General features: G+C 47.2%; 2 protein-coding genes across 2 annotated transcripts; both read left to right on the top strand.

Annotated features, from left to right (window-relative positions):
• The first annotated feature begins 273 nt into the window (after nt 1-273).
• LDAF1 (lipid droplet assembly factor 1) lies at nt 274-7,921 on the top strand. Its single transcript, XM_083372884.1, has 5 exons — nt 274-570; nt 3,243-3,366; nt 4,766-4,934; nt 5,304-5,442; nt 6,864-7,921. The coding sequence occupies exons 2-5, from the start codon at nt 3,295-3,297 to the stop codon at nt 6,925-6,927; spliced, it is 444 nt and encodes a 147-aa protein (XP_083229010.1). The 5' UTR covers nt 274-570; nt 3,243-3,294; the 3' UTR covers nt 6,928-7,921.
• A 2,504-nt stretch (nt 7,922-10,425) lies between these two features.
• On the top strand, nt 10,426-13,038 carry LOC310646557 (melanin-concentrating hormone receptor 1-like). The gene is made up of 3 exons (XM_083373118.1): nt 10,426-10,727; nt 10,969-11,059; nt 11,845-13,038. The coding sequence occupies exons 2-3, from the start codon at nt 10,978-10,980 to the stop codon at nt 12,834-12,836; spliced, it is 1,074 nt and encodes a 357-aa protein (XP_083229244.1). The 5' UTR covers nt 10,426-10,727; nt 10,969-10,977; the 3' UTR covers nt 12,837-13,038.
• Nucleotides 13,039-13,791: the final 753 nt, after the last annotated feature.

Consider the following 13,791-nt stretch of genomic DNA (forward strand, 5'->3'; position numbering starts at 1 on the left):
TCATAAAGCAGCCTAGACCTAGGCCAGGGGTGGGCAACCTTAGCTCATTTATGACTCGTAGACTTCAACTCCCAGAATTCCTGAGCCAGCCTGGCTCAGCTTGGAAACCTCTCCATTTCTCCTCAGCATGGCTGGCTCAGGAATTCTGGGAGTTGAAGTCCACGAGTCCTAAAAGAGCCGAGGTGGCCTACCCCTGAACTAAGACATCCCCCATTCCTGCAACCGTCCCTTGTGCGTTTTAGCCTCCAGGCGCCCGGTCGTCTTTGCTGCTCTTCTCTGCCCTCTTTCCAGAGTCTCAACCTCTTTTTTTGTTGTTTTAATCCTAGTCGTAAGCATCGGGGCCGGGCAGCGAGCCAGGTGCGGTGCGGGGCCCCCAAGGGATGCCCGAGCAGAGCCAAGCCCGCATCCGCCGCCATCCTCCTGCTGGCTCCGCCGCATCGCTGCGCCCCTGCAAGGGAGGAGCCGGGCCGCTTCCCGGAGAGGCCGAGGCGGCCAGCCGGCCTTGAGGCGAATCGAGCTCGTTCGGGCCGACTGGCGAGCAGGCGGGCCGGGCGAGGCGAGGCGGCGGAGGTAAGGCCGAGAGAGCGAGGCAGGCCCGGCCCGCTTCGTTGCCTTTCCTTGCGGGGAGACGGAGGAGGAGGAGGAGGCCGAGCAGCCGGCCGCCTGCAGGCGGAGGTCCGACAGGGGCGCGGCTTTCCCGCGGACTCTGTCGGGGGGCGGGGTGGGGAGGGGGTTGACGTTCAACAGGGCAGTCGGCCGCCCCGGGGCCCCTCAGGGGCTGCTGAGGGTGGAGGGCTAGGCAGAGGTTCAACAGGACAGAGTCCCCCCCTCCTCCCTTCCCCCCTCCCCGTTGCCTCTGCTTGGGCTGGCTGGAGGGTCGGCGATTCAACAGGGCAGTGCTTTCCCTCAGAGTGCCATTCAGGCTCTGCTCAGGCTGGAGGGTCAGGCAGAGGTCCAACAGGACAGATTCTCCCCCTTCCTTCTCCCTCCCCGCCGCGCACAATTGCCCCTGCTGAGCATGGAGGGCCAGGCAGAGGTTCAACAGGACAGATTCCCCCATGCTGAAGCTGGAAGGTCAGGCAGAGGTCCAACAGGACAGATTCTCCCCCTTCCTCCTCCCCCCCCCCACACACACAATTGCCTCTGCTGAGCCTGGAGGGCCAGGCAGAGGTTCAACAGGACAGATTCCCCCATGCTGAGGCTGGAGGGTCAGGCAGAGGTCCAACAGGACAGATCTCTCCCCTCCCCCCCAATTGCCCCTGCTGAGGCTGGAGGGTCAGGTAGAGGTTCACCAGGAAAGCATTTTTTTCCCCTGTTGCATCTCAGGTTCCGCCCAGGCTGGAGGATTAGGCAGAGGTTCAACAGGACAGTGGTATCCCTCACCCTGCCACTCAGGTCCTGCTGAGGCTGAAGGATCAGGCAGAGATTCACTGGGAAATATTTTTTTTCCCTCCTGCTGCTCCTCAGGGGCTGCTGAGACTGCAGTGTCAGGCAGAGGTTCAACAGGACAGTTCTTTTTTTTCTTTCTCACCCCCCCCCCCCAGTCATGCTGAGGCTGGAGGATGAGGCAGAGGTTCCCCAGGACAATCCCCTTCCTTGCTCATTTGGTGCCCGGCTTTTGTCAGATTTTGAAGAACTGCTGGGTACTTTGGGCTGCATTCTTGCAACTGGACAGTTAATAGAAGACAGGCAGGCAGAAATTCAACAGGGCATCTACTACCCGGTGAGAGATTGGACTGGTTTGGATATTTGTTTCTGGATAACAAAGATAATCTAAACAATTCAGCATCCCTGGGACGTTTCAAAAAGTACTTTTATGTGTTATTTATTCTTCCACCTTTTTTATCTGTTTGTTTGTTTTTCCCTCCCTGCTTTAGAGGATTCTACATTGGGGAAAACATTGTAAAGCTGTAGTAAACAGGCAGCCTTTTGGAGTTGGCCAGTCCAATTGCAAAAGGTTCTGCTAGGAATTAATTGCAACTATGTGGAATCTGACTCCTGTAATAAGAGGACAAGGGGAAAAAAATGGAAGTTGTTTCTAAAAATATACATTTCGTAGCAAAAGGGGGATCTTAAAGGTTATCGCCTAAGAATGTTTGAATACGGGTAGCCCTTGACTCACAACCAACAATTGAGTTCACCCTTTGCGTTGCTAAGTGAGACATCTAAGTGCGTTTTGCCCCATTTTACCACCTTCCCTGCCCCAGCGAATCACTGCCGTTGTTAAGTTAGTAACACGGTTGTTAGCTGAATCTGGCTTCTCCGTTGACTTTGCTTGTCAGAAGGTCGCAAACCGGGATCACGTGACCCCGGGGAACACTGCAACCGTCATAAAAAAAGCAAAAACAGATAGTGGAAGATCATTCCAAGAGGCCTGGACAGAGTCATTTGGAGTGATTGAACGCAATGGGAAAGCGTTATGTATTCTGTGTAATAAAAGTGTTGAGTGTCACACATCAAGTGTCAGATGGCACTTTGACACCAAGCACAGAAGTGTTGCCAAACTGGGTGAAACTGAAAGAAAAGAGTTTCCTGAAGGGAAATTGAGGCAACATCATTCCCAGTATCTTAGTTTTTGCAACTATCTTTCTACAACTAATAATTAATTAATTATTTAATTAATGGGGTTTTAGTTAAGTTCAGGGATTAATTTAATCTTAGTTTTAATCGTTTTTAATTGTATGTGATGTAGTTTAACTTTTAATTTTCCCTGTAAACCGCCCTGAGTCCTACGGGAATAGGGCGGTATATAAATTAAATAAATAAATAAATAAATAAATAAATAAGAAGCAGTTGCCTAGCAGAATTTTGATCAGGTGACCCCAGGGATGCTGCAATGGTCATAAGTATGAAAAACGGTCACGAGTCGCTTTTTTCAGTGCTGTAACTTCGAACGGTCGCTAAATAGTCTGTTGTAAGTCGAGGACTAACTGAATAACCTTGTAGTAAAAATAAGACTACCTATTGCTTCCGGAAGTTGTGAATGCTCCAACACTGGAAGCCTTTAAGAAGAGACTGGGCAGCCATTTGTCTGAAATGGTATATAGGTTTCCTGCCTGAGCAGGGGGCTGGACTAGATGACCTCCAAGGTCCCTTCCAACTTTATTATTATTATTATTATTATTATCATCATCATCATCATCATTATTATTATTCCCCTCTACAGACTACAGTCTGCTTTACATTTGGGAATCTGAACAAACACAGCAGTCAAAATACTCCTTTTTTCATCCTTTTTCTAGGCTTTAGGATTTGAAAAAACACCGATTTGTTTTTAAGCTTGAAAGCGTCACCATGTCGAAAGAGGTGAAGGAGCTCCAGAAACGGTGGCTGGCGATGATGGATACGGTACACAGCAACTCGCATGTGAGTTACGGAGAACTTTTATGGCTGTCGAAGTGGCATTTTTTAAAAAAAAATCCCATTTATATCCCGCCCTTCTCCGAAGACTCAGGGCGGCTTACAATCTAAAGCACATTTTCCTTCTGTTTAGGGAAAGACCAGCTGAACTAAAAGTCGGTTATAAATAAAAATTGGATGGGAAGGAGAATTAACCCTCTCTAACACGCCTTGTCTCTTGTCTCAAAGCCATCGTTGCGTAATAACTGGGCTAAAGTTTGGCAAGCTTCTTTTGTGGGAAGCCAACCCAACCCAACCAGTAGGGTTAGGGTTAGGGTAGTGCAAAATCAGCCAATTGGGTTCGTGCAACGGATGATGTTTAAATCATGCGCGAACTGGCGCGAACACAGCTTTGCAAAGATATTGGGGGGGAAAGGGCAAAAAAAGGTTTGGATGTAACTGCGACTGTGAGAGGGACCTTGGAGTCCTAGTGGGCGATGACTTAACCGTGAGCCAGCAGTGTGCAGAAGCAGCCAAAAAAGCTAATACAATCCTGGGTTGTATAAACAGAGGCATAGAATCTAGATCACGCGAAGTATCGGTGCCGCTTTATAAAATCCTAGTAAGGCCACACACCTGGAATACTGCAGCATATTTTGGTCACCATATCTCAAAAAAGAGGTTGAGAGTTTGGGGAAAAATTCAGAGAAGAGCAACTAAGATGATCCAAGGCCTGGAGGCTAAAACATACGAAGAACGGCTGCGGGACTTGGGTTTGGCTAGTCTAAAGAAAAGAAGAAATAGGGGAGACATGATGGCAGTGTTGCAATATTTGAGGGGCTGCCACAAAGAAGAGGGGGTCAAATTATTCTCCAAAGCACCAGAGGGAAGGACGAGAAACTACGGTTGGAAACTGATCAAGGAGAGAAGCAACCTGGAATTAAAGAGAAACTTCCTGACAGTGAGGACAATTAACCAGTGGAACTCCTTGCCACCTGAAATCGTGGGCGGTCCATCACAGGCAGTTTTTAAGAAGAGGCTAGGCAGTCACTTGCCTGAGACGGTATAGGTCAGGGGTAGGCAACCTCGGCTCTTTTATGACTCATGGACTTCAACTCCCAGAATTCCTGAGTCAGCCATGCTGAGGGGAAAGAGAGGTTTCCAAGCTGAGCTGTGCTGGCTCAGGAATTCTGGGAGTTGAAGTCCGTGAATCGTAAAAGAGCCGAGGTTGCCTACCCCTGGTATAGGTCCTCCTATAGGGGGCTGGACTAGAAGACCTCCAGGGTCCCTTCCAGCTATGTTCTATTCTAAGATACCTGTATTAGGCTCGCTTTAATTCAGTCATTTCCTCTTGTAAGAGCTTCATTTCCCAGAATAAATTCCCCAAATCTTTTAAAAACACTTTTTTTCCCCCTTTATATCCCAGGTGGTTTCTTTTATGAACTCCAGAGTTGGCCGGTACTTAGATGATCACCCTTTTGTTGCCCTCTCCCTGATGGTGTTTATCGCAGCTTCAGCCGTTCCGATTGCGTTTTTTCTGGTTTTTGTCGTCACGACCACAGTCCTGGCGTGCATCGGAGTGATTCTCATGGAAGGTATTGACGTCTTTCGGGGGGGGGAAAGGGTTTGGGATGACGCCGCCATGCCTCTCCAGAGGCAGCTTTCAATCTGATCATTCAAGACAGTAAAATCAAGTTAGACGGGCTTGAAGTTTAATGGCGGAAGGCCTATTTCCTTGGCAACGGTGCAGAAGTCAGGATTTGATTCTCTCTCTCCTACTCTAGTCTACTACCCTAAGATGTTTTAGAGGCCTCCCCGGTAAGAACTAACCAGGCCTAACTCTGCTGAGCTGACCTAAACCAGCCATAAATTTGCTAGGTGCTGCTATCTGTTGACAATAATGCAATAAAAACAAGATTCCTAGAGAAGCCATAATAAGGCTCATGATATCTCCTCCTGGCTAGGTTTCGTAATATCCTTGGGTGGCGTCACCTTGCTTTGCATTCTTGGTGGATTGGGCATGCTGTCGTTGCTGGTTTCCGGAATGCTGAGCGTTTGTTACCTGTCTCTTACAACCCTGCTCAGCTACTGGCCCATTCAAGAGTAAGTACCCCGGGTCTGATAAATAAATGATATTCCGTATATTGTTCCAGAGCAGCCAGAAACCATCGGACTGTGTAGGAGAAGAGCAGGCAGAGCTTGCGGGGGTGGAGTCAAGAGAGGACGTAGCCTAGAATTGTTATGTGTCCATGCTCCAAGTCCAGCCCCTCCCCTTGAATTCTATTCATTCTTACCTAGCGACAATTTAGTGCTGACCAGTTAGTGGGCTGGATTCTCCTCCTGTAGGCTTGAGCAATAAATCTTCTGAACTGGAACTGAACAGTATGTCCGATCCTGATTCTTCAGCCCTGACAGACTAGCCCACATTTGCTGCCTTGACATGCCCTTGACATACCTTCCAAACAGGAGTTGTGCCAATGTTTTGCAGGAAATTTAATTCCAACAGATCGGTGGTGCTCCTGCATTGCGCTGAGCTACAGTTTGCTTTAACTGGAGGTTGCGAACAAGCAGTAACGGATAGCCTAGCCCAGCTTTTGCCAAAAGCTACATTTTGAACTGTGGTTCACAACCCTCCGGGTTCTTTTTGACTTTGCACAGTTCATAGGCCAGGTTTTATAATAAATCTTCCTTGCGCTTGCAGCCACATTTGACTCATTGTGACAAACCACGGTTACACAAGCCACCATTTCTTGCCCCAGTCACTGGCTTAGCAGTATAAACTGAAGGAAAAATAAAGGGCGCTTTGTGATTCATTTATTCCCCTCCAGGCTGTATCCAGTCCTTGAGCTGTCATCATTTCAGTGCCTAGCAGTGCCCACTTCTACAAGATTGTGAAGTGTCACAATCTATTTTTTTTTTATCCCTCTGCTGGAGCCTATTTTTGTTCTCCTCTCGGCTATTTCCACTTTAAACTATAATTGCAGTATGGACTGCATCCTCCTCGCAAACCAACATCGGTCCCTATTTGCGGCCATTCACATCCCACACTTATCCACAAGCTCAAAAATTATAATTAGCTTGTGGTCCAAACCCCGAGGTCTATGATTAATTTCTATTTTGCAGGAGTCCTCCGGGAAAGGGCGGTATATAAATGTAATAAAATAAAATAAACAAATTTTATCCATGCGTTCCCCTTCATTGAATGCACCGTGCGTTGGCACAGCAGGCAAACCCGGGCTTTACCCCTCCGAGGTACAGTTTTTGCTGGAACCAGCCATCAGCCTAAGCAACAAATTGACGCTAAACAAAATGATTTTTAAAAATTCTATTTTTAAAATTCAGGGCGGAAGTAAGGGCCTTCGGTTCCCCTTGTGAAACGGCACTTGAAACAAGGTCATGTCAGTCATGAATATTCTGAAAATTTGGGACAAGAGCCCTGTTAGGCCTGAAAGCTGCAATCTTGATCGTTTTTTGTCTCTCTCTCTCTCTCTCTGTGTGTGTGTGTGTTTCTCTCTCTCTCTCAGGGGCCCGTCCAAGGAAGTGAATGCCAACGGAAGCAGTTCTGTCTCCGATCTCATTATTGACTAGGAACCAGAAACTACTCACAATGGGTGAACAAATTGGATAGCGGCTGGAAATGTCTCCGACTGGCACTTTAAAAAAACAAATATAGCTGGGGAAAAAAGCATCCTTGTTAACAGTATTCTGTAGAATTGTCTACCCACCGAGAGAATCAGGTTTTTCAGCTCCTTATTACTGGGAATTGGAGGCTGATTTGTCCAGAGGCTGCCACTGAGATAGCCGAGCCCTCGCTCCCAATTATTTTGGAAACCTTCCCGGCAGCTTTTAGACATGGTTTGCACGCACGGGTGCTCCTGAAGTTTCAGGAACCCAACAACCGTGTTGATTTTAACTGTGGGAAGTGGGGCAAGGGAATCCCTTTATGCCCGCCTACATCGCCGGCGATGCCCAATGGAATCGAAATGTGGGCCCGGGCGAAGACCCCAAATTAAAGCCGGTGCATCTCTTTATGATCGCCTTTCGGTTGGGGGAGGTCAAACGTTTTTGATTTCTTTGTTTCTAGGATGTTGGGGGGTTGTGTTCTGCCTTTTGTTTGTTTGTTGCATTTAGCAGCTTGGCAGAAAGCTGGATGGTTAAGCACAGTGGTTTTTCTTATGCCAAATATTGGTCACTCTAGGCCTAGTTTGAATATTTTCATTTTTTTAAAAAACAAACAAACACGGTTTTCTTCTACTTTGTTGCTTAAAGCTGTCATCAGATATACTTTTTGCCACTAAACTGTTACTGTTCATCCAGGCTGTCTCTGTCCCATTTCTCTGCTTGCACCAACGGTGTGAATGTGTGAAGACCCAGCACATCACTTTTAGCCGTATGTGTGTGTGTGCGCATGTGTACATACATACACACACACACACACACAGATACATACATATACACACACACATCTACAGACATACATATACCTATATACATATATAAAGGTGTAATCAAGCTGAAATAGAACCGAACTGAAATTCCATTTCATTTTTTAACCTCCTCTACTTGATAGCTTTTTGGAATATGTTTTTGTCACGACAAAAGTCAGAGGCAGCTCTCAGGCCTGAAAAGGTGTGTGTGTGTGTGTGTGTGTGTGCGCGCACACACACACACACACATGACAAGAACGTATTCCAAAAAGCTATCACGTGGAGAAGGTCAAACATTATATGGAATTTAAATTCAGTTCCATTTCAGTTTTGATTACAATTAAATGCAGGCTGGATTGATTGCAGCACAGGTACATCCTTCATCATTTTTCTGTTTAGATTAAAAACTAAGATAGTAACTTTCAGAGGTCCTAAATTTCTGGAGTGTTTTGTTACGGGTGTGTGTGATCCAGAGCCTGAAATGGTGAATCTTGGGGCTAAGCAATAATTCAGCTAACTTGGGCTTGAATTTAGCTAAATGTAGATTGTTCAGCAAATGGAGACAAAAATTATAAAGGGGGTCACGACGTCTTTTAGCATTACTTTTGCACCCCCTAAATGTAGAGCTAGGTTTTAGGGATTCTGTGTTTTGGATTAAGTTTCTCCCTGGGAGATTCTGGATACGCACGCTGGATATCTGGGTAAGAATCTGTCAAAGACCAAGCTTAAGATGACACTGGGAAAATTTTCCCCACCCTACATCAAAAAATATACTGGTAGAACTCAATTTAGGATCACAGTTGAATTCTAGGAGTTGATGCCTACCCATCTTAAGAGTTGTGAAGTGGAGGAACACTGGTATAGGGTGAGGTTAGGGAGGGAGAGAAAGAAAATGGGTGACGGAATAAATGAAATTAGGATTGCACTGGTTTGTTTGTTTGTTTTTTAAAAAAATTGTTTTATAATAGACAATAAAGTACAAAACAGTAAAACAAAATGAAACAAAACAACATACATTTAATCCTAACCACAACCAAAAAGAGAAAAATAAATAGCGTACCAAAAAAGGAGGAAAAAGTGGTCAATTAAATTTAACATGTAAGATCCACCCGGGCTGGGTGCTGAAAGAAAAGAAAGAAAAACCAATAAATTCTCCCCCACCCTCCTTTTTACAAATATATATATAAAAGAAGGCAAGGGATGCGGTGGCTCAGTGGGTTAGGACGCTGAGCTTGTGGATCAGAAGGTCGGCAGTTTGGCGGGTCGAATCCCGAGTGCCGCGTAACAGAGTGAGCGCCTGTTACTTGTCCCAGCTTCTGCCAACCTAGCAGTTCGAAAGCACGTAAAAATGCAAGTAGAAAAATAGGGACCACTCCGGTGGGAAGGTAACAGCGTTCCGTGCGCCTTTGGCGTCTAGTCATGCCGGCCACATGACCACGGAGACGTGCTCGGACAAGCGCTGGCTCTTCAGCTTTGAAACGGAGATGAGCACCGGCCCCTAGAGTCGGAAACGACTAGCATGCATGTGCGGGGGGAACCTTTACCTTTACCTTTATATAAAAGAAGAAAGAAGAAAAAGCAATCAACAGGTGAACATTACACTAATCTTCGAATCCCTCTGTTCACCATCTGTTATTACCATTTAGCAGGTAGAAAGTCCACAAACGGTTTCCATTATCTTATATTGCTCTCTAGTCCATTATTTCTAATCAAAGCAGTTAATTTCCCCATCTCTGCTAATTCAATTTCATTCCCTTTTTCTTCCCAGCATTTCTTAAGTACAATCTTCGCCGTCACCATGTGAAGGCATATTCTTCCCCCCCCCCACCACAATTTTTTTTCAATTGACTTGTCCATCATACCTAAAAAGGAAAGCTTCCGGTTTCATTAATATTTGTATCTTAAAATATTCTCCTCTTTTTGCATTGTCATTGTTATATTTATCCAGTATGTTTTCACATATTTGCAAGAACACCGCAGGCGATAAAATAAACCTGGATCTTGACCACGGCATTACCCTGTCCAACTTGCCCTCTGGCTCTGCTGAGCGACGTCTTGCTTGCCCATCGGAGACCCTTGACGAATCACACTCCAGGAGAAAAAACACAGCCAGTCTTAACACACACAACTGACAAAGCCACACAGTGAGGTAGTTTGTGCTCCGCGTGTCTTGTCTGAATGCAATTGCCATGGCTTGCGAGCAGCATTGGATCAACACAGCTCCGTAGGATTAGCTTTCTTAACCTCCCCTACTTGATCCCATTAGCTGGAAGACTCGCCAGTTGGACACACAATCACACAGCAAAGAGGAGGAAAGACCCTGGGAGGGAGGGGCTTTCCAACGCCTTTTTGCCCAGTTCTCTTCCTTCTCCTCCCCCCCCCCACTCAAGATTTGCACAATAAATGTGCCTGGCTAATTTCCTGCCGAGTTGTTTTGCTGGCTTAAATCAACCCACCACTCTTAAAGTATCCTTATTAAAGTATAACTCCTTATACCAGGTTTGGCTGGCTCTGGTTCATGCCTGCAGCCCACCCCCCCTCCCCTTAGCTGTACAGCAAGGATGTTGTGGTCTTAAACCCTGCAGCTCCCGTCCTCGTTTCCAAGCTAGGCAGCAAAGTCTGGCGTGCGCAGAAGGCAGTGAGTAGAGGAAAGCAAGCAAAGTGAAGAGAAGCGAGTGGGGCTTTGTGTGTGTGTGTGTGTTCTTTCCTGCAGCAGGCAAAACTGCTCGTCTGGAAGAATCAGAAAATGTGGAAGGCATGAGAGAGAGAGAGAGAGAGAGCATCTCCTGGGGAATCCATCTCCACATGATTCCCACCTCACCGCCTTCTTCCCACCAGACCGGGGATCTAATTGCTTTCCAACGCTCCCCCCTCCTCGGAGAATGGATTTCCAAGCCAACCAGACTTCCAACGATTCCGCTCTAAACGTTTCAGAGCTGGGACAAGCCTTCCTTCCTGACGGTAAGCTGAAGCAGGAAAAAAAAAATGCAGGGAAATGAAAGAGAGAAGAAAGAGAAGGATGGGGTTGATCCCAAACTTTCTCTGGATCTTTAAACCTGGAGGGAGACGATGAAGGGAGACGATGAAGGCAGGAACTAACCAAGAAATATTTGAATTTAGCCAGTTAGGGAAATGGTGCGTTTTGGTGTTTCAATTGGAGCCGGTGACTCCCTTTGGCTGCGCTGATTTTGTTCGTTTTCAGGTTGTTAAAATGCCCAAGATGATGTGGCTCGTGTGTGTTTGTGTATTAAAGGCAAAATTAGGGGATGAAAGATTTCAGCTATCCAGCCAAGGTAATTTTTTGGCGTTTCCCTTTGCTGACTAAATCACCATCGGTGAGGTTTGCACCTTAGGCTTAGGCGAACCCTGATTGATTTGCTTTCCGTTTAATCTGCTTTCCAAACCCAGCCAAGAGAATACTTGCGTGTCTTTGTAATGTGGAGGATCAGACACCCGTGTGGCTGTTGCAAAATGATTCTGCTTGGCACCCGGATCTGGACGGTTGGGGCGGTTGAATTCAAGACGGTCCTCCGACTGAAAGCATCCGATCTCTCTAAACATCCAAGGAAGTCAACCCAATGGAGCGGGCTGTTCAAAGCAGATGGAAAAGTGTTTCTGGGCATGCCCAGAAAGCTCTTTTAGACCAAAAGCCAGCCGCTATGGAGTTTGGGGCTTCGGAGGACGCTTGGATTTAAGCACTTTAAAATCAATGGGGCTCTTCAGAGCTCCCAAATAGTGTAGAATACAGGGCTGGACAACGGTGACTCCCTTTACAACCTGTGGACTTCAACTCCCAGAATTCCTTGAGCTAACAGTTAGCAAACGCTGGGCATGTTTTGCTCATAATTCCTTGTACTTTATACTCTCCTTGTAAGGATTAGTCTAGAAATCAGCTAATACAACGTAAGGCAGTGTTTTTCAAGCTTAGCTAGCTGGAGAATTCTGGGAGTTGAAGTCCACACCTCTTAAAAGTTGCCAAGGTTGAAAAACACGGGTGGAAAGCTTCATCTTTAGCCAAGCTTTCTTGAGCAAGACATGGCACCTCACGGGCCCTTTCTTCCCCTCTCTTTCTTCCTAGGTAATCTCAGCTCCGTGAGTTATTCCACCATTATCATGTCCGTCCTCTTTGGTATCATCTGTCTGGTGGGCGTCGTTGGCAACAGCCTGGTGATCTGCACCATCTTGAAGAAATCGAGCCCCAGCAGCAGTGTCCCGGATATCTTCATGGTCAACCTTTCCTTGGTGGACCTCCTGTTTCTTCTGGGCATGCCCTTCCTCATCCACCAGCTGTTGGGCCAAGGAAACTGGAAATTCGGGGGGACCATGTGCACCATCATCACCGCCTTGGATGCCAACAGCCAGTTCACCAGCACTTATATCCTCACCGCCATGTCCCTTGACCGCTACCTGGCCACCGTCTATCCTTTCTCCTCCACCCGTTTCAGGAAGCCCCCCGTGGCCATCACGGCCATCTGTCTGCTCTGGGCCCTCTCCTTTCTCAGCATCACTCCCGTCTGGATGTACGCCCAGTTGATCCCCCTACCCGGAGAGCTTTTGGGGTGCGGGATACGTCTGCCAGATCCTCAATGGGATATCTATTGGTACACCCTCTACCAGTTCTTCCTTGCTTTCGCCATCCCGTTTGCGGTCATCACGGTGGCCTACCAGAGAATCCTCTTGAAGATGGCCAGGTCTTCTGAAGCCCTCACCAGGCAGAGAGGCACCCAGCTCCGGATCAAAAGGGTGACGCGTATCGCCATTGCCATCTGCTTGGCTTTCTTCCTGTGCTGGGCACCGTTTCACGTCCTACAGCTTGTCCAACTAGCCATCCAGCCCACTTTACCCTTCTACTATGCCTACAATGTGGCCATCAGCCTGGGTTATGCCAACAGCTGCCTTAACCCATTCATCTACATCTTGCTGGGGCAGAATTTCCGCCGGAGGATCACGGTCTCTGACCAGCCAGCCGACGTGAAAGGACTTTTCCAACATCAGGTCAAAAGCACCCCAGGACACCCCAGTGAATCTGGGAAGCCTTTGCTACATTTGGTCTCTGTCTTGGCCAGATAGACGACCAATGGATTTATTTTGGGTGAATTAACTCTAGGGACAATGTGTCCATCCACGCCATTTTTGAGAACTGGGGCTTTTTGTAAGAGGCTAAGATGATCTTTATTGTCATTTTTTTTTTACTGTGGGCACAATGGCGCACATCAGAAATGAAATTTAGTTGCCCGGTCTCAAAGTGAGACACATACATGACACCCCCCCAAAAAACATACTACATACAGCATATGTATAGACCCACACCCCTACATATACATAACAATAAAATATTAAACACTGTCCATCTTGAATATATAGGTAAAGTAAAGTTTCCCCCGCACATGCATGCTAGTCGTTTCCGACTAGGGGCCGGTGCTCATCTCCGTTTCAAAGCCGAAGAGCCAGCACTTGTCCGAGGACGTCTCCATGGTCATGTGGCCGGCATGACTAGACACCAAAGGCTCACGGTACACTGTTACCTTCCCACCAGAGTGGTGCCTATTTTTCTACTTGCATTTTTACGTGCTTTCGAACTGCTAGGTTGGCAGAAGCTGGGACAAGTAACAGGCGCTCACTCTGCTACACGGCACTCGGGATTCGACCCGCCAAACTGCCGACCTTCCGATCGACAAGCTCAGCGTCCTAACCCACTGAGCCACCGTGTCCCTTTTGAATATATAACGGAAGGAGAAAGCTTGAGAGTTCACAAGGTTAATGCTGTATGGAACGAAACCATGGCTGAATCTGGATGTTCTGCTGCGGATACCACGAAGCCCCCTCCTCCCAGAAGGGAACAAGGAAAACAGGTCGTGAAGAGGATTAGTAGCCTCCCAGATAATCTTACGGACCCTGTTCAAACAACGCTCCTGTGCTATGTCCTGGATGGGAGGGAGGGAACTGCCAATGATCCTTTCGGCCATCCTCACCACTCTCTGCACCGTTATTGGCTTAACCTGCAGGAACAGGGTCCTTAAATAAA

Source organism: Vipera ursinii (assembly GCF_947247035.1).
Source record: "Vipera ursinii genome assembly, chromosome: 13".
NCBI classification, from domain to species: domain Eukaryota; kingdom Metazoa; phylum Chordata; class Lepidosauria; order Squamata; family Viperidae; genus Vipera; species Vipera ursinii.

What these genes read in the sequence shown, in the direction of transcription:
- LDAF1 (XM_083372884.1), top strand. Translation starts at nt 3,295, where the DNA reads ATGTCGAAAGAGGTGAAGGAGCTCCAGAAACGGTGGCTGGCGATGATG. An exon ending in CGGTACACAGCAACTCGCAT is followed by an intron (nt 3,367 to 4,765) that starts GTGAGTTACGGA and finishes TTTATATCCCAG; the next exon opens with GTGGTTTCTTTTATGAACTC. An exon ending in AGCTACTGGCCCATTCAAGA is followed by an intron (nt 5,443 to 6,863) that starts GTAAGTACCCCG and finishes TCTCTCTCTCAG; the next exon opens with GGGCCCGTCCAAGGAAGTGA.
- LOC310646557 (XM_083373118.1), top strand. Translation starts at nt 10,978, where the DNA reads ATGCCCAAGATGATGTGGCTCGTGTGTGTTTGTGTATTAAAGGCAAAA. An exon ending in ATTTCAGCTATCCAGCCAAG is followed by an intron (nt 11,060 to 11,844) that starts GTAATTTTTTGG and finishes CTTTCTTCCTAG; the next exon opens with GTAATCTCAGCTCCGTGAGT.